The sequence below is a fragment of the Scyliorhinus canicula genome, chromosome 14, assembly GCF_902713615.1.
Source record: "Scyliorhinus canicula chromosome 14, sScyCan1.1, whole genome shotgun sequence".
NCBI classification, from domain to species: domain Eukaryota; kingdom Metazoa; phylum Chordata; class Chondrichthyes; order Carcharhiniformes; family Scyliorhinidae; genus Scyliorhinus; species Scyliorhinus canicula.
The window spans coordinates 3,393,078-3,413,341 of NC_052159.1; the positions used below are offsets into that span (position 1 = coordinate 3,393,078).

Here is a 20,264-nt window from a genome sequence, read left to right on the forward strand (position 1 = left end):
AAGACAAGAGTGTGGACGTGCAGCTACAGCAAGTAGTTAGGAAGCCAAATGGTATGTTTGCCTTTCTTGCAAAGGAATTAATGCACAGGAATAAGTAAGTTTTGCTATGATTGTACGTGGGTCTGGTGAGACGACATCTGGAATACTGGATGCAGTTTTGGTCTCTGCTGCAGAATCGCTATCCTTGTGTTGGAGGCAGTACATTGAAGATTCACGAGGTTGGTCCCTATGACGAGAGGCTGAGTAAATGGGGCTTGGAATTTCGAAGAATGAGACGTGATCTCATTCCCTCACTGGTCAGGGAATTTAAAACATGGGGACACAGTCTCAGGATTAGGGGCCGACTATTTAGGACTGAGATGAGGAGAAATGTTTTCACTCAGAGGAGATTTCTCTACCTCAGAGGGTTGTGGATGCCCCATCATTGAATCGAGATGGAGGGATTTTTGGTCTCTTAGGGAATTAAGGGACGGGGGAGTGGACCGCACAATGGAGTTGAGGCAGTTTAATCAGCTGTAATCATACAAGGTATCCTCGACTTAACGATGTTCGGTTTATGACAAACAGCATTTACAATGTTTATACGTTACACCCTATTTCGACTTTCCATCGATTTTGACTTTACGACACCATCTGTGTGTGCAGCCCATCTGTATGACTGGGCAGGTCAGACTGTCTTTATTAGGTTGTAAACTAGTGTTTCGCTCTGTTTAATTATTTTGGCACATCGAGTGTGCTTTCAGTGCAATTATACACTTATGCCTTATTTAATGTGCATTTAGACTCGCAGAAGTTCAAGATTAAACAGATACCTGAGTGATCAACTGCTCCAGCTTCTGCCCACTCTGAGGAACTTGAGCTAACGTGTGCAGAGTCACCAGTCGCCTCAGTGACTTGACAGGGCAAGTGCTGAGAGCATTTAACACCGCTGGGCGCCCCATGAGGGATTTGCAACCTTCGTTTGTTAAGGAATGGGTTAAGAGACATTCCAATTAGATGTCTCATTAAGTATTCAATAATTGACACTGATATGTAAAGAGGTTGCAGGGGTCGTGTGTGTTCAAGGAAAATAAAGGTTTTTGTGAAAAGGAGCAGAACTCTTGACTCTTTACTCAACAGCAGCCGGAAGATAACATGGTTCAGGAACCAATCCCCCATTTATGCCACTATTCCAATAAGAAAATCAGTTCCGACTTGTGGCGTTTTGTTTGGTTTTTAGGAACCAGCTATGTCCTAAGTTTGAGGACTGCTTGTATTGAATGGCAGAGCGGGCTAGAGGAGGGTTCTGGTCTGCCGCTGCTCCTAGTCCTGCTGTTCTTGCAACATAATTAACAGACATTCATGGTTCACAGCAGAGAGCATTTGGGGAAGCAGCCTTCTCCTTGAATCATCTCATTGCAGCTACCTGACACACAAACAGCATTGTCACTCCATGCTTTACCCTCCCCCGCCTTTCTGAAGGAATAATTGATGTGTGACAAGGCAAGAAAAAAGCAGCAGGGAGTTAAACAGGAGACGGTGACGTGAAAACTTACACAGGGGCGGTCCAAAGAGAACGGTGTCCAGAGCCTTCAGCTGTAGCTTCTGCCGGTGACTGCGATCATTCACTTTGAGCAGGGAGAAGGCCAGGGTGAGGTTAGTCACAGCCAATCTATCAAATCAAAGACAGTAAAGATCAGAGCCAAAGAGGGGAACCTGGAGAGAAATGGAGACTGAAAGCCAACATAATCTTTAACTTGAAAATTGTTCTGGTTACATTTTCATTGCTCATCATTAAGAGACTTTTAAAAAATGGTTCAATTCTCAGGCAAGACTGGTATTTACTGCTCATCACTCATTGCCCTGAGGTGGTGGCCTAACAGCGTCTCACTCAGCCAGTTCAGAGGGCATTTCCTAATCAGTCACGTTAGTGTTGGAAGGGGCGGAGGCAAGGTTGCAATACAGCTTTCGGCACCGAATATTTACGTTTGTATTCTTCATTTTGGGATGGTGGGCATTGCTGAGGTGATGCTGCTTTTCAGAGGTCAGTGAAGAGTAAACCCTGTTAGACTGGAATCACATACAGGCCGAGACTGGGAAAGGGCAAAGATTTCTTTTATTATTTCATGGGATGTGAGCATCAATGGCTTGCTCTTGGCAAGGCTGTGGTGGCCGTCTTCTTGAACCGCTGCAGTCTATGAGGCGTGGGTACACCCACTGTGCTGTTAGGGAGGGAGTTCCACAATTTTGACCGAGCGACAGTGAAGGAGCAGGGATATATTTCCAAGTCAGGATGGTGAGTGACTTGGAGGGGAACCTCCAGGTAGTGGGTGTTCCCCATCTGCTGCTCTTGTCCTTCCAGTTAGTAGAGGTTGCATGTTTGGAAGGTGCCAGCACTGGCGAGTTGCTACAGTACCAAGATGGCGCACACGGCTGGCACTGTTCATTGCTGGTGGAGGGAGTGAATGTTTGTTGAAGGGGTGTCAATCAAGCGGGGCTGCTTTGTCCTGGATGGTGTCAAGCTTCTTGAGTGGTATTGGAGCTACACTCATCCAGGCAAGTGGAGAGTACTCCATCACACTCCTGATTTGTGCCTCATAAATGGTGGACAGAGTCTGACCTGCCACAGGGGACAGGCTTCTGGAAGTTAGGAGACAAGTTACTCACCGCAGGATTCCCAGCCTCTGACCTGCTCTTGTAGAGACAATATTTATATGGCTGGGTCCAGTTCAGTTTCTGGTCAATGGTAACCCCCCCAGGATGTTGATTGTGGGGGATTCAGCGATGGTAATGCCATTGAATGTCAAGGGGCAAAGGTTAGATCCTCTCTTGCAGGAGATAGACATTGCCTGGCACTTGAGGCACAAATGTTACCAGTTACGTAGCAGCCGAAGCTCCAATGTTGTCCTTGTCTTGCTGCATTTGAACAGAGAAATATCGTATCTGAGTTGTCGCGAATGATGCTGAGCATTGTACGATCATCAGCACTTCTGAGGGAATGTCACTGATGAAGCTGAAGATGGTTGGGCCCAGGACACTAGACTCTGAGACACACTGGTCCATTACATCCCTAATGGTCCAGGACCAGGTGAGGCCATCCAACAGCTGCATCATCACTTCTACCAATATCAACTTTTTACGTCCAGTTGTTTGTGAAATTCAGCCTGTTTTGTGCATATAACCATCACTTGTGAACTGGACTGGGATGCAGAGAGAGACCTAACTCAAGCCCTTTAATAAACAGACACTGCCACCATCAATCAGTGCTGCATTCAAAGCCAGATCCTGGAGCTGTACTAACCCAGTGTACAAGCCAAGGTCCGATAATGACTTCCCCACCAGACAGCATCTATACAGAATGTTCTCTGCCAGGGCACGGTAACTTCAGAACTCAGACCTAAAGACCAAATTCCACAACCTCTCCCCATCCCAGACACAGAATTCTTACAAAGCCTTTCTCCAGCCCTCATACCGGCCAACCCAGGCGCCTCCCCTAATGAGAACCAAGGCTGCAATGAAAGCTTTTGGAAGGAGCCAGCAAATTGGATAATGAATGGGCTGGAAAAAAAACAAGAAAATGCTGGTGATTAATGACACTGTTAATTGTACTGTGAAATCAGAGTCAGAACTTGTCATGAACATACTTCAGAATCACCAGCAGTGAAGGTGGTTTAAGCAGGCTCTGAATACTCACACAATGCCTAATTGTGTAGGGAGAGAGAGAGAGATTACTACACAAAGCTCAGCAAATCACATTTAATCAATATGTCACTAAATGCAATAAATACAGACTCAGTCACAGCAACAAAGAGAATCGTGACTGAACGTGAACAAAGGACATTTCTGGGGAACACGGGAAATGAAAAGTTGTTTCCCTGGATCTAACTCTGAAATAAGAGCCATGATATGGAGATGCTGGCGTTGGACTGGGGTGGGCACAGTAAGAAGTCTTCCAACAGCAGGTTAAAGTCCAACAGGTTTGTTTGGAATCACTAGCTTTTGGAGCACAGCTCCTTCATCAGGTGAGTCTGAAATCAGGGCAACGGCGCAGATGAGCAGGGCTGTGTCAGCTCAGTTACCATCCACATTATTCATGAAGGCCCCGCCTTCTCAACCTTGCCCGAGGTGTGGTGATCCTCAGGTTAAATCACCACCAGTCAGCTCTCCCTCTCAAAGGGGAAAGCAGCCTATGGTCATCTGGGACTATGGTGACCTTATCTCACCTTTACCATCTACATTCCCCCTTGTATCGACCGAGTGGAATGGTATTGACCCTCCATTTTCAGTCCCACATCACTACTGCTCAAACTAAAAGAACACCGGGGTGGCACAGTGGTTAGCACGGCTGTCTCACGGCGTCAGGGTCCCAGGTTCTGTGTGGAGTTTGCACGTTGTCCCCGTGTCTGCGTGGGTTTCCTCTGGGTACTCCGGTTTCCTCCCACAGTCCAAAGATGTGTAGGTTAGGTGGATTGGCCGTGCTAAATTGCTCTTTAGGGTGAGGTTGTAAGGCCTAGGTCGGGTGATCCTTCAAAGGGACAGTGCAGACTCAATGGGCCGAATGGCCTCCTTCTGTACTGTAGGGAATCTACGATTCTATGATCTTGCATTTGTACAATTCCTCGCAGGCCAGGTGCCACTGTGTGACAGGCTGCATACACACTGCAGGACTCACATGGATTGCACAATAGTCAGGGCTGCTCTGAGAGACCAGGGTCAATCAATACTATAGATACTGATTGAGACCCGCTCACTGAGCAGCGAGTGGAATACTCTCATAGAATCATAGAATTTACAGTGCAGAAGGAGGCCATGTGGCCCATCGAGTCTGCACTGGCCCTTGGAAAGAGCACTCTACTGAAGCCCATGTATCTACCCTATCCCCGTAACCCCCACGTAACATGTTTTGGGCACCAAGGGCAATTTAGCATGGCCAATCCACCTAACCTGCAGCACTTCTTTTGATTTGATTTATTCTCACACGTCTTTGGACTGTGGGAGGAAACCGGAGCACCCGGAGGAAACCCACGCAGACACGGGGAGAACGTGCAGACTTCACACTGACAGTGACCCAAGCCGGGAATCGAACCTGGGACCTTGGCGCTGTGAAGCAACTGTGCTAATCACTGTGCTGCACTGAAGAGGGTGCTGCCTCTCACAGACTGTAAACCTGAGGACTGCGTGTTTAGCAGTCGCTACTGATTACGATGTAGTGCTGTGCACAGGATCACTCCATGTTTCCCTACAACCAAAATGATTTGACCACGGTCGATTTGAGATGGCAATGCTGTCCCACACGACATGGGTATTCCAGGACCCGTGTCAGTCGTGTGAAATAAGGGGAGAGCCCTGCCAATTTCCTGCGCTTGCTTTCCCTCCTCCCTTTAGCACCCACAGCTCACACGTGGACATTTGGTTTCAACTGGAGCAGCTGCTTGGGCTGTTCTATTTACACAATACCTTGGCCAAGTGATACTGCCCTTCAATTGCTGCACAAAATCAAGAAACGCCGTCAGCGTGCCGGCTTTCAGATAAGCGGCACAGCCTCTGGCAGAAGCAGGTGGGGCAGCTCACTCTGTTCAAACGCCCAGAGATTGTCAACATAAATCTTGCGGCACTCCCAGGATGAAAGAAGCCTAAAATTCAGCCCACAAGGTTCAAAGGCGGGTAGGGATAGGAGACAGCTTTCAGAATCCAGATGTTCCATTGGAACAACATGACGAATATTCTCAAAGGCTGAATACCAAGCCAAGGTCCCAAATATACTCTGTCATCCAAATCCAGCTGGGAATCTGCCCAGCCAACATATCCACAGTCAGGCAATGGACAGAAATACATTCATCCAATCGGCTTGATGTCCTCAGCCAGCAGCACGGAAATGGATTTGCTCCAAACAGTAAGAACCAATTCGAGAAAATTTCTTACCAGCATGCCCCAGAGGGTTAGTTTTAAGGGAGTCTTAGAAACTTTCTAGAGTGCAGGAGGAGGCCATTCGGCCCATCAAGTCTGCACAGACCCTCAGAGAGCAGCTGACCTTAGCCCACTGGCCCTATCCCTATAAACCCACCTGACCTGCACATGTTTGGACACTAAGGGAAATTTAGCTTGGCCAATCCACCTAACCCGCACATCTTTGGACCGTGGGAGGAAACCGGAGCACCCGGAGGAAACCAGCGCAGATACGGGACAGCACACGAGTGCTGCACTGTCAGAGGATCAGTACTGAGCGACCCTCTGACAGTGCAGCATTCCCTCAATACTGACCCTCTGACAGTGCAGCGCTCCCTCAGTACTGAGCGACCCTCTGACAGTGCAGCACTCCCTCAGAACTGACCCTCTGACAGTGCAGCACTCCCTCAATACTGCCCCTCTGACAGTGCGGCACTCCCTCGGTACTGACCCTCTGACAGTACAGCATTCCCTCAGTACTGACCCTCTGACAGTGCAGCACTCCCTCAGTACTGACCCTCTGACAGTGCAGCACTCCCTCAGTACTGAACCTCTGACAGTGCGGCACTCCCTCAGTACTGACCCTCTGACAGTGCGGCACTCCCTCAGTACTGACCCTCTGACAGTGCGGCGTTCCCTCAGTACTGAGCCTCTGACAGTGCGGCACTCCCCCAGTACTGACCCTCTGACAGTGCAGCACTCCCTCAGTACTGACCCTCTGACAGTGCAGCATTCCCTCAGTACTGACCCTCTGACAGTGCGGCACTCCCTCAGTACTGACCCTCTTGACAGTGCAGCACTCCCTCAGTACTGACCCTCTGACAGTGCAGCACTCCCTCAGTACTGACCCTCTGACAGTGCGGCACTCCCTCAGTACTGACCCTCTGACAGTGCGGCACTCCCTCAGTACTGACCCTCTAGACAGTGCGGCACTCCCTCAGTACTGACCCTCTCACAGTCTTAGATTGGTCTCTGGAATGAAACTACAACTGTCTGATGCTGGAATAGCCAAGCTGGCAGTGTGGGGGATGAGCAGGTGGGCGATGAGGGTTGTGCCCTTGACCCGGGGAATGTAGGGCTGTGATATACAAACCTTGGCATATCGTGTCCATTGATGTGTAATTTTCTGAAGTTCTCTTCGTACTGTGGTAACTCAACATAGTTGATGAGCCACTCGATGACTTCCTCTCCTGTCCAGTTAAACACTGCAGGAAGGAAAGAGAGATATGATTAGGTGCTGCCTGGCTCTTGGGAAAGAGGAGTTGCCCAGACATGTGTAACCAGCAGCAAGGGAATCCTTCACTGAACTAACTTTCACTGCTGTTTGAGGTGTACGGCTACAGACACTGCTTGCGATGCCACACTGAAAAGACTGACCGATAGAACTAAGCCCCATTCCAGAAGGTAAGTTGTATTCCACTGGGGTGAACTGTGCACAATTCCTCCAACATGAATGGGCAGAAATTGCAGAGTAACCAGATTGATAACTGGGACCACAGCTCATGAACTGTACTCCCAGAGTTCTAAATCGCATTCACTCCACAAGGTCTTGTGACTGCAGTGAGGACAGGACTGAGCTGGCGCTGGAGAATGAGTTGGGGAAAACATTATCATTCTAATAAAACAGAGGGAAAGCAGGAGTGAAACTTTAAGCTTATGAAGAGCTCCTGGACGATCAAGCCCCACACTGTGACACAGGGCTACGTGTGTGATAGTGTAGAGATTCTGTATATATCTGACCCTGGGAGTGTTCAATGTGATAGTGTAGAGATTCTGTATATATCTGACCCTGGGAGTGTTCAATGTGATAGTGTAGGAGTTGTGTATATATCTGACCCTGGGAGTTTCAATGTGATAGTGTAGGGGTTGTGTATATATCTGACCCCGGGAGTGTTCAATGTGATAGTGTAGGAGTTGTGCATATATCTGACCCTGGGAGTGTTCAATGTGATAGTGTAGGAGTTGTGCATATATCTGACCCTAGGAGTGTTCAATGTGATAGTGTAGGAGTTGTGTATATATCTGACCCTGGGAGTGTTCAATGTGATAGTGTAGGAATTGTGTATATATCTGACCTGGGAGTTTCAATGTGATAGTGTAGGAGTTGTGTATATATCTGACCTGGGAGTGTTCAATGTGATAGTGTAGGAGTTGTGTATATATCTGACCTGGGAGTTTCAATGTGATAGTGTAGGAGTTGTGTATATATCTGACCTGGGAGTGTTCAATGTGATAGTGTAGGAGTTGTGTATATATCTGACCCTGGGAGTTTCAATGTGATAGTGTAGGAATTGTGTATATATCTGACCCTGGGAGTGTTCAATGTGATAGTGTAGGAGTTGTGTATATATCTGACCCTGGGAGTGTTCAATGTGATAGTGTAGGAGTTGTGTATATATCTGACCCTGGGAGTGTTCAATGTGATAGTGTAGGAATTGTGTATATATCTGACCTGGGAGTTTCAATGTGATAGTGTAGGAATTGTGTATATATCTGACCCTGGGAGTGTTCAATGTGATAGTGTAGGAATTGTGTATATATCTGACCTGGGAGTTTCAATGTGATAGTGTAGGAGTTGTGTATATATCTGACCTGGGAGTTTCAATGTGATAGTGTAGGAGTTGTGTATATATCTGACCTGGGAGTTTCAATGTGATAGTGTAGGAGTTGTGTATATATCTGACCTGGGAGTTTCAATGTGATGCCGTTGTACAATGTAGATAATGCAGGATACACTGTTAATGCAGATGAATCTGAGCTGGGAATGTATAAAATGTAATAAAGTATTCATCTCTGTCCAAGGAAATATACAATGCAATGATATGAAGGAAGCACGGGGTGTACCTGTCCATGCATTGTAACTGCTGCCAAGTCTGTAACAGGGTAATGGGACAGAGTATTCAATCTCTGAACAGAGCACAGGGAGGCATGTTCTCCAGAGGTAGAACGTAAATACGGCTGTATTTACCTTCAGAACTTTTCCACGATTTCCACAAGTCTTCCACGCTGATCAGTTTGTCTCCTCCGTGAAACGTGCTGTGCTTCGCTGCTGCATCTTGGTAGTTCAGGTCCTCTCGCAAAAACTACCAGATAAACAAAATGGTGAGATTAACGATTAAGGGAGCTAAAACAGTCACTTGTCCAGGATATCCGTGTCAACTTAATGCCTTTTGATAGCACCCACCCTCCACCTCACAGGAATGCCTTGTGGCCAGTCCCCTCGACGGCTGACCTCTCCTCCCCCACAGAGCACAATACAGTGTCTCAAATCCGACTGTACCAGAAACCAATGCTGCGTGAAAAACAGACAGTTTTAGAATGCACCATTTCTCAATTTTAACTGAGACAAATAAAAAATAACTTTTGTGAGGGCCACGAAGAATCCAGCATGAACTTGTAGAGTCAAACAGAAAGTAACTGTATATACAAGAATATATTCACTGCTGGTTCCCTCTCCAGCCAGTATCACAGTGGCCAGCTTATTTATACAGCTGCACTGCACTAATGACTGGACATTTCAGTCAGGTGCTGCATTAGTTTGGTGCCCGACTACTTACCCACTTCGCCACTTGCCCATCGGTCTATTACTGCCCTTTACCGGAACCAGCCATGGTCTAAACTCCCTTCCACAAAAGCCTGCAGGATCTGTGATGCAGCACAGTCCCGGTCCAGAGGCTGCTGATTTTCAGACACGGCGCCTACACCGACTGTGAGCAGCACGTTGCCAGTAAAAGCAGTTAATACTATGCTTATTAACTCCTTTGGAATTTGGTGGATGAATATATAGTCAAAAGTGAAAGTGACGTTTTGCCAATCTCTTCCTCGCTGTCATGGGACTGTCCCTTTAAGAAATGCTTTTGTCCTATCACATGGTTTCAGTGATGTAATTGAGTGGGTGGAGCTGGGCTGTGGCTCTGAGTTTTACTGTCCCTTTGAGTATGGACTGGTATCGAACTGCACAGGTTGAAAGAACTGTTTCTCTATCTTCATTTTAAAAGCTGTTTCCAGACTAATTGATAACCTAAAAGAGATAATTGCTTTCTGGAAGGAATTCAAACCTGTTGTTTGGAAAGGGGAACAGAGTATCACAAACAACAGTCTTTTACCAGTCAGAGTGCCGTGTGCTGGGCCACACCTTTGAAAAGGGGTTTCTGGTTTTACTTGGATTTTGTTATTGAATTGGATTGGATTGGATTGGATTGGATTTGTTTATTGTCACGTGTACCGAGGTACAGTGAAAAGTATTTTTCTGCGAGCAGCTCAACAGATCATTCAGTACATGGGAAGAAAAGGGAATTAAACAGAATTCAAGAAAATACATGAAACATTGGAACAGTTAAGGGGAAATTCATGAAGGGTTATACATAAGATTACTATAGATGCGTGAGGTCTTTATGTTTGTACTTGATAATAATTCTTACTGTGCGTGTTAAATTCGTAGAATAAAGCTTGTTTTTTGATTTAAAGTGCCTAAGAACTCTGTGGAATAACATCTGAAAGGCAGGCTCTTGTGATCATCGTAACCAAAATTGATAACAGTTATAGGTCAGGTGAACTCCATGATGTACTTTGGAGTTTTCTGAACCCTGACCCATAACATCGCCTACCCCACCCCTTCATGACTTACTGACACAAAAGGCTCTTCCTCATGTAACAGCGAATTAGACACTTACAATGGATTCACAGAGCATCAAGAGTTAGCCGGACCTCAGATTAGACAGAAGCTCATGTATGATAAAGGACCTCACATTTTAGATCAAAAATTACATAACAAAACAAAAGCAATATAAATTTAGAGTACCCAATAACGTTTTTCCAATTAAGGGGCAATTTAGCATGGCCAATCCACTTACTCTGCACATTCCTGGACTGTGGAAGTGAGACCCACGCAGACACGGGGAGAATGTGCAAACTTCGCATTGACAGTGACCCGGGCCGAACCCGGGTCCTCAGCGCCGTGAGACAGCAGTGCTAACCATTGCATCACCGTGCCACCTGTGGCGGCTGTTTCCAGGTCCAGCGCTGTTGCCTCTTGGGCCTCAAGCCTCCGCTCCACTCTGCCAATTGCCTCCTTTATGGGGGCCATTGCGGTCTCTACTGCTGACTCCACTGCCGCCAAGCAGTCCTCCTTCACCACTACCCAGCACCTCTGGAGCTCAGTGGTGATGAACTCCATCATCGCCTGGCAATTCTGCTGCTGCTGCGCTCCTTCCAGGAACTAAAAGCTGAGATCCTGGAGCCGTTGAGGGCATCGCTGAACAGGCTCGGGGCGACTCAGACGGCTCAGGCTGTGCACATTCGGGAGCTGCAGCAAGAGGCTTCGGAGAACGAGGACGAACTCCTGGGCCTGCCGGTGAAAGTGGAGTCGCACGAGGCGCTTCACAAGAAATGTTGGCAAGGATGGAGGAGATGGAGAACCGCTCTCACCGGAAGAATCTGCGGATTGTGGGCCTCCCGGAGGGGCTGGAAGGTTCGGATTTGGGGGCCTATGTGGTCCTGATGCTGAACTCGCTGATGGGCGCGGGGTCGTTCCGGGGACCCCTGGAGCTGGAGGGTGCCCATCGGGTGCAGCTGCGGAAGCCTGGGCCGATTTCAACGCTTGGTCGACCGTGAATGTGTGCTTCGTTGGGCGAAGAGGGAGAGGAGTAGTAAGTGGGAGAATACGGAGATCAGGATCTACCAGGACTGGAGTGCGGAGGTGGCGAAGAGAATGGCTGGGTTTAACCGGGCAAAGGCAGTGCTCCAAAAGAAGGGGGTCAGGTTTGGCCTGTTGCAGCCGGCACGCCTGTGGGTCACTTATTTTTTTTTAAATTTAGAGTACCCAATTATTTTTTCCAATTAAGGGGCAATTTAGCGTGGCCAATCCGCCTACCTTGCACATCTTTGGGTTGTGGGGGAGAAACCCACGCAGACACGGGGAGAATGTGCAAACTCCACACAGACAGTGACCCAGGGCCGGGATTCGAACCCAGGTCCTCAGCGCCGTAGGCAGCAATGCTAACCACTGTGCCACCGAGCTGCCCCTGTGGGTCACTTATAAAGACCGCCAACTTTATTTTGACTCCCCGGAGGAGGCCTGGGCTTTTGTCCAGGCAGAGAAGCTGGACTTGAACTGAGGACTGGGGGCTGGGGAACGTTGTACGCAGCCCGGAGGCTTTGTCCTCCTTGATATCCTTTCGCTCTTTTTGGGTCTATTGGACGATGTTTTTTTTTTTTGCTGTCTTGCCTTTTCTTTTCTGTTTTTCGGGACTGTTATCTGTTTACTTGGGTGTTTTATCATATCCTGTTGGGATTCTTATTATTTCACTGGTTACGGGTTTGGGTGGGGTTCGCGGCCCTGTTGGGTCATGTGCCTGTCTTCCCTGCGTTTTGGGTCCTGGGGGGGGGGGGGGGGGCTTGGGATGGGGGGCGCGGGCCTCTCTCCCACGCTGGAGAAGCAGGGCGCGGGGTCGGCATTGGGGGAATGGTTGGGGGACACTGGGGAGGGTAATTGGGGTGGCGGGAGCAGCCGGGGTCAGCAGGAGTCGGCTGACTTACGGAAGTACAATGACCGGAGTTACGCAGCTCGGGAGGCTCTAGCTTTGGGGGGGGGGATACCGGGTTGCTGCTGGAATGGCCAAGAAGGAGCTGGAGCGTGTAGAGGGTGTCGGGATGGGGGTCTGTCGCTGAGGGGAACGGGCTGAGCGGGGGGCGTGGGCACGTGGCGGATTACGGAAGGGTGATGGCTAGTCGGCGGGGGATGGGGGCAGGTAGCCCCCTGATCCAGCTGATATCCTGGAATGTGAGGGGACTGAATGGGCCGGTCAAACGGTCCAGCGTGTTCGCGCACCTGAGGGGGCTGAAGGCGGGGGTGGCTATGCTTCAGGAGACGCACCTGAAGGTGGCGGATCAGGTCAGGTTGAGGAAGGGGTGGGTGGGCCAAGTGTTTCATTCGGGGCTGGATGCAAAAAACCGGGGGTGTGGCGATCCTGGTGGGGAAGAGGGTGTCGTTTGAGGCGTCGAGTGTGGTGGCAGACAGCGGCGGGAGGTACGTGATGGTGAGCGGCAAGCTGCAAGGGGAGCGGGTGGTGCTGGTCAATGTATACGCCCCAAATTGGGATGATGCGAGTTTCATGCGGCGCATGTTGGGCCGGATTCCAGATTTGGAGGTGGGGGGCCTGATAATCGGGGGTGCTGAGGGGGTTTATGGACCAGATGGGAGGGATGGATCCTTGGAAGTTCGCGAGGCCGAGGGCCAGGGAATTTTTATACTTCTCCCATGTGCATAAGGCCTACTCCTGGATCGATTTCTTTGTTTTGAGTAGAGCACTGATTGCGGGGGTAGTAGATGCTGAGTACTCGGCGATAGCCATTTCTGACCATGCCATGCATTGGGTGGACCTCGAGCTGGGGGAGGAGAGGGACCAGTGCCCGTTGTGGCGCTTGGAGGTGGGGCTGCTGGCGGACGAGGATGTGAGGGGGTGGGTTTGAGGATGTACTGAGAGGTACCTGGAGGCCAATGATAATGGGGAGGTCCGAGTGGGGACGGTCTGGGAGGCGCTGAAGGCGGTGGTTCGGGGGGAGTTGATCTCCATTCGGGCCCACAGGGAGAGAGGGGAGCAGAGAGAAAGCGAGAGATTGGTGGGGGAGATGGTGAGGGTGGATAGGAGGTACGCGGAGGCCCCAGATGAGGGATTGCTGAGGGAGCAGCGCAGCCTTCGTGCTGAGTTCGACTTGTTGACCACCAGAAAGGCGGAGGCTCAATGGAGGAAGGCTCAGGGTGCGGTGTACGAGTATGGGGAGAAGGCGAGTAGGATGCTGGCACACCAGCTCCGTAAGCGGGATGCGGCTAGGGAGATTGGTGGAGTTAAGGACCGGGGAGGAAATGTGATGCGGAGGGGGGGAGACATTAATGGGGTCTTCAGGGACTTTTATGAGAGACTATATCGGTCTGAACCTCTGGCGGAGATGGGGGGGGATGGGGCGCTTTTTGGACCGGCTGAGATTCCCAAGGGTGGAGGAGGGACAAGTGGAGGGTCTGGGGGCGCCAGTTGAGCTTGAGGAGCTGGTTAAAGAGATAGGGAACATGCAGTCGGGGAAGGCGCCGAGGTCGGATGGGTTCCCGGTTGAATTTTACAAGGCGTATGCAGACCTGCTGGGCCCCCTGTTGGTTAGGACCTTCAACGAGGCGAGGGAGGGGGGGCTTTGCCCCTGACGATTTCTCGGGCGCTGATCTCCTTGATCCTTAAGCGAGACAAGGATCCCCTGCAGTGTGGGTCATACAGGCCGATCTCACTCGTGAATGTGGACGCCAAGTTATTGGCAAAGATCTTAGCTACGAGGATAGAAGATTGTGTGCCGCAGGTTATCCACGAGGATCAAACGGGGTTTGTGAAGGGGAGGCAGCTGAACACTAATATACGGAGGCTCTTGAACGTTATTATGATGCCGGCGGTGAAAGGGGAGGCGGAGATAGTGGTGGCGCTAGATGCGGAGGCCTTTGATAGGGTCGAGTGGGGGTACTTGTGGGAGGTGCTGGAAAGGTTTGGGTTTGGGGAGGGGTTTGTCAATTGGGTGAGGCTGTTATATGATGCCCTGATGGAGACTGTGGCCACGAATAGGAGGAGGTCGGAGTATTTTCGACTATACCGAGGGACAAGGCAGGGGTGTCCCATGCCCCCCCCCCTACTTTTTGCGCTGGCAATTGAACCCCTGGCTGTGGTGCTGAGGGGGTCGGGGGATTGGAGGGGGCTGGTCCGGGGTGGGGAGGAGCATCGAGTGTCGCTCTATGGGGACGACCTATTGTTGTATGTGGCGGACCCGTTGGGGGGAATGCCGGTGGTGATGGGGATTCTCCGGGAATTTGGGGATTTCTCAGGGTATAAGCTTAACTTTGAGAAAAGCGAGCTGTTTGTGGTACACCCAGGGGACCAGGAGGGGGGGGGATTGGGAGGCTCCCACTGAAAAGGGCGGAGAGGAGCTTCAGGTACTTGGGGGTTCAGGTGGCCAGGAGCTGGGGGGCCTTGCATAAGCTAAACCTCACAAGGCTGGTGGAGTAAATGGAGGAGGAGTTTAAGAGGTGGGACATGCTGCCGCTGTCTCTGGCAGGTAGTGTGCAGTCAGTCAAGATGACGGTGCTCCCGAAGTTTCTGTTCCTGTTCCAGTGCCTCCCCATCCTTATCCCGAAGACCTTTTTCGCAGCGATGGTGCGTAAGTGGGTAATGGACGGGGAGGGGGCAGCATGGAAGAGGATGGAGATGGCATCCTGTGTGGGCACGAGCCTGGAAGCGCTGGTAACGGCGCCGCTGCCGTTCCCTCCAACGAGGTATACCACGAGCCCTGTGGTGGCAGCAGGCGCCACAGGGGAAGGTGGGGGCCTCGATGGGGTCCCCGATACGGGGGAACCACCGGTTTGTTCCGGGAGAATTGATGGCGGGTTCCTGAGTTGGCACAGGGCAGTTGTCAGGAGGCTGGGGGACCTGTTCACAGACAGGAAGTTTGCGAGCCTGGGTGAGCTGGAGGGGAAGTTTGAGGTACATGCAAGTAAGGGCGTTTGTCAAGCGGCAGGTGGCGGGGTTCCCTCTGCTGCCGCCGCGTGGGGTCCAGGACAGGGTGCTCTCGGGGGTATTGGTTGGAGAGGGGAGGATCTCGGAAGTGTACCAGGTGATGCAAGAGGTAGACGAGGCCTTGGTGGAGGAGCTGAAAGATAAATGGGAGGAGGAGCTGGGTGAAGAGATTGAGGGGGGGACGTGGGCTAATGCCCTAGAAAGGGTGAACTCCTCCTCTTCGTGTGCGAGGCTTAGCCTCATACAGTTTAAGGTGCTGCATAGGGCTCATATGACCGGGACAAGGATGAGCCGGTTTTTTGGGACCGAGGACAGGTGTATTAGGTGCTCAGGGAGCCCAGCAAACCATGTCCACATGTTCTGGACATGCCCAGCGCTGGGGGAATTTTGGAAGGGTGTAGCAAGGACGGTATAGAGGGTGGTAGGATCCAGGGTCAATCCAGGCTGGGGACTCGCAATATCTGGGGTTGCAGTGGAGCCGGGAGTGCAGGAGGCGAAAGAGGACGGTGTTCTGGCCTTTGCATCCCTAGTAGCCCGGCGGAGGATTCTTCTTCAGTGGAAGGATGCGAGGCCCCCAAGCGTGGAGGCCTGGGTCAACGATATGGCGGGGTTTATTAAATTGGAGAGGGTGAAATTTGCCCTAAGGGGATCAGTGCAGGGCGTTAATTTATTGTTTCTCTTTTGTATTTACGGGGGGGGGGGGGGGGGGGGGCTTCTGTTCTTTTTGTTCTTAGAATTTTCTGTTATTGTTTTCTTTTTTGTGAAAATGAAAATTTGCATAAAATTTTTTTTTTAAAGTGGGGAGCGCTTTCCAACGAGCCGGTGCAGATTCGATGGGCTGAATGGCCTCCTGCTCCACTGTAAATTCTATGAACTCTAAGTTCCCAGACAATGGCCGCCTTTTGTGTGACCGATTAGCTCATGGTCTCCACCGGAAGTAGATCAATTTGGTTATTTAGATACAAGTATTTCTTAACCACAAAGCTAATTCTTAGAAACCATACCAACCGTTTACTAAATGAAGTTTTCTGAAGGGTTAGGAGAGTGGGGGAGAGGCACATTGAATCAGGGACTTATTGACAGCCTGGAGGACTCCCTGGGGCTTGGGAAACGCTGAGCTGGCTGAGCAGAACAACACAGAGCATGAGGAAGTCGATAGTCTTTGGCTCTGTGCCTGCTCTTTGCTCAAATATTCAAAAACTAACACCACTGCCCTGCGGTTGAAATGTTGATGCACTTTTTTCCCTTAAAAGACGTACTGATCTCAAACAGTGGTCACATCTGCCAACTTTCTGTGAAGACGCCTGCCCAACTCCTCGGCAGATACTTCCCAAAAGGAAGTGGTCCTTTCCCAGGTGCAACAGTCTGTGGAAGAGGGAGAAAACTCCAGAGCAATAAAACAAGAGGGACACACGAAAGGCCGTGACCAAGTTCGCATCCTAACACGGAGCAGCACAACGGAATATTCCGGGAATGTGTCTGTACTGTGCCTGCCTCAGTCTCCTATACAGCACAATGTCAATGCTCAGGGCTAAAAGTCATTGCAGGAAGGGAAAGAATTAGCAAGACTTTTGTGCTCATGATATGCATTGCGTAACCAGGTATATGGGAATCAGTAAACCACAGCAAAAGCATCAGTTATGTTCTATTTGGATTCATGCAAGATTACTTCAACTCATCTCAATATTATTCATCATTCCACCTCCGCCGGAAACAATCTTACACCCAGCAGAACTCAACCGGTGAAACGCTGAACATTACATATGGTCCAAAAGCAAAATATTTGCAAATATGCAATTTTAATTTAATCGCACCAGTACTGTATCCCAGTGTTATACAGAGACAGACACGTCCCCACCAGTACTGTACCCCAGTGTTACAGTGACAGACCTGTCCCCACCAGTACTGTACCCCAGTGTTATACAGAGACAGACACGTCCCCACCAGTACTGTGCCCCAGTGTTACAGTGACAGACCTGTCCCCACCAGTACTGTACCCCAGTGTTATACAGAGACAGACCCGTCCCCACCAGTACTGTACCCCAGTGTTATACAGTGACAGACCCATCCCCACCAATACTGTATCCCAGTGTTATACAGTGACAGACGTGTCCCCACCAGTACTGTACCCGTGTTATACAGTGACAAACCCGTCCCCATCAATACTGTTACCCGGTGTTATACAGTGACAGACCCATCCCCACCAGTACTGTACCCCAGTGTTATACAGTGACAGACCCATCCCCACCAGTACTGTATCCCAGTGTTATACAGTGACAGACCCGTCCCCACCAGTACTGTACCCCAGTGTTATACAGTGACAGACCCGTCCCCACCAGTACTGTACCTCAGTGTTATACAGTGACAGACCCATCCCCACCAGTACTGTACCCCAGTGTTATACAGTGACAGACCCGTCCCCACCAGTACTGTACCCCAGTGTTATACAGTGACAGACCCATCCCCGCCAGTACTGTACCCCAGTGTTATACAGTGACAGACCCATCCCCACCAGTACTGTACCCCAGTGTTATACAGAGACAGACCCGTTCCCACCAGTACTGTACCCCAGTGTTATAAAGAGACAGACCCGTTCCAACCAGTACTGTACCCCAGTGTTATACAGTGACAGACCCGTCCCCACCAGTACTGTACCCCAGTGTTATAGTGATAGACCCATCCCCACCAGTACTGTACCCCAGTGTTATACAGTGACAGACCCGTCCCCACCAGTACTGTACCCCAGTGTTATACAGTGACAAACGTGTCCCCACCAGTACTGTACCCCAGTGTTATACAGTGACAGGCCCATCCCCACCAGTACTGTACCCCAGTGTTATACAGTGACAGACCCGTCCCCACCAGTACTGTACCCCAGTGTTATACAGTGACAGACGTGTCCCCACCATTACTGTACCCCAGTGTTATAGAGACAGACCCGTTCCCACCAGCACTGTACCCCAGTGTTATACAGTGACAGACCCGTCCCCACCAGTACTGTACCCCAGTGTTATAGTGACAGACCCATCCCCACCAGTACTGTACCCCAGTGTTATACAGTGACAGACCCGTCCCCACCAGTACTGTACCCCAGTGTTATACAGTGACAAACGTGTCCCCACCAGTACTGTACCCCAGTGTTATACAGTGACAGGCCCATCCCTACCAGTACTGTAACCCGGTGTTATGCAGTGAATACTGTGAGGGTCAGGTTTAGCTCAGTTCACTAGACTGCTGGTTTGTGATGCAGACCAAGGCCAAAATGCAGGTTCAATTCCCATACAGGCTGAGGTTATTCATGAAGGCCCTGCCATCTCAACTTTAGCCACCCACCTCCTCAGGTGTGATCCTCAGGTTAAACCACCACCAGTCAGCTCTTCCCCTGAAAGGGGGCCCTGGGGACTTTTTGGTTCTATTGTTACGACACCCTGGACTAGTGTACGGTCAATTCCAGTCCGACAGGTCCCGGAGTTCCGAATTAACCAATAATTTAGATGTTTTCCTGAGATCTTTGACCCTAGACTGCTCCAATGAATTACAGGTACCAGATTTGTACGTAAAACATTTGAAAAACGGTTTATTTATAGTAAGAGATCAACATGTAATGGAAATAGTAGAACAATGATTTACTAATCTAACTATTCCCCAGAGACCGACCCATTCTCCACTCAGACAGCCACACAGTGGCGGGTAGGAAAGGTTCAAAAATAGCAGGGCTTAAAATCTTTGCTGCTGAGGTGGCCTCTTGACAGGGGAACCCAAGAGGAGGAGGAGTAGACCATATGGCCCTTCGAGCCTGCTCTGCCATTCAATAAGATGGTAGTTGTCTCCATCTTCAAATTCTTCATTACCTCTATCCTTCTCCAACCCTACAACCCACCAAGATCTCGGCACCCCTCCAATTCTGGCCTCTTGCACAACTTCAATTTGAATCACTTTATCACTGAAGGCTTTGATAACATATGCCTTGGCCCTGTCTGGAATTCGGGTGCTAAAACTCTCCGTCTCGCATTCTTCCTTGAAGACATTCCCTATTAGCCAAGTTTGTGGTCACCTGTTCTTATATTTTCTAGATTTCTTTGTGTTAGTTTCATTTGATAATATTGAAGATGCTATATAAAACCAAGTTATTGTTGAATGAAAAAATATTTCCTGACTAAACCAGTCCATCATAACCCTGATGCTATACCGACAAGCCTTGTGCAAGACAATATATCCAAATTGTTGTCAAGGTGGCCATCACCTCCAGTGATCAGAGAGCCAGAGCTATCAATGAAGCAATATTTTCCCTGTAAGGGGCTGAGTTTAGCTCAGTTGGCTGGACAGCTGGTTCATGATGCAGAGCGAGGCCAACAGTGTGGATTCAATTCCCTTATCAGCTGAGGTTATTCATGAAGACCCCGCTTTCTCAACTTGCCCCTCGCCTGAGGTGTGGTGACCCTCAGGTTAAATCACCACCAGTTGGCTCTCCCCCCTCAAAGGGAAAGCTGCCTATGGTCATCTGGGACAATGGTGACTTTCCTTACTTTATTTTCCCTGGGGGTGTAGCTGTTTCAATAGTATAATGGATGTCTAGGCTCTCAAGGCTCACTGATCTATTTCACAATGCTTATTTGCACAAGTTAGAGATTTTAAGTGCTTGCAGTTTATGCTACTGGTACTTCGACAGGACCTGATGATTGACACTTATTGGCTGTAGTAAAAGCATTTTTTAATGAATGGGAACTCTGCAGGAGCTGAGGGTGTATATGTGCATAAATCATTGAAGGTGGCGGGACAGGTGGAGAGCGTGGT

At 49.8% G+C, this 20,264-nt stretch overlaps 1 protein-coding gene across 1 annotated transcript in view; it reads right to left on the bottom strand.

The window, feature by feature from the left end:
* Positions 1-20,264, bottom strand: part of LOC119977661 (stromal interaction molecule 1-like) — a 102,198-nt gene that overhangs the window by 16,928 nt on the left and 65,006 nt on the right. Inside the window, exons 3-5 of the mRNA XM_038818826.1 lie at positions 8,894-9,008; positions 7,019-7,130; positions 1,536-1,651 (exon numbers count right to left, since the gene is read on the bottom strand). Coding sequence (XP_038674754.1) covers positions 1,536-1,651; positions 7,019-7,130; positions 8,894-9,008 — 343 coding nt within the window. The remainder of the gene's footprint in view (positions 1-1,535; positions 1,652-7,018; positions 7,131-8,893; positions 9,009-20,264) is intronic.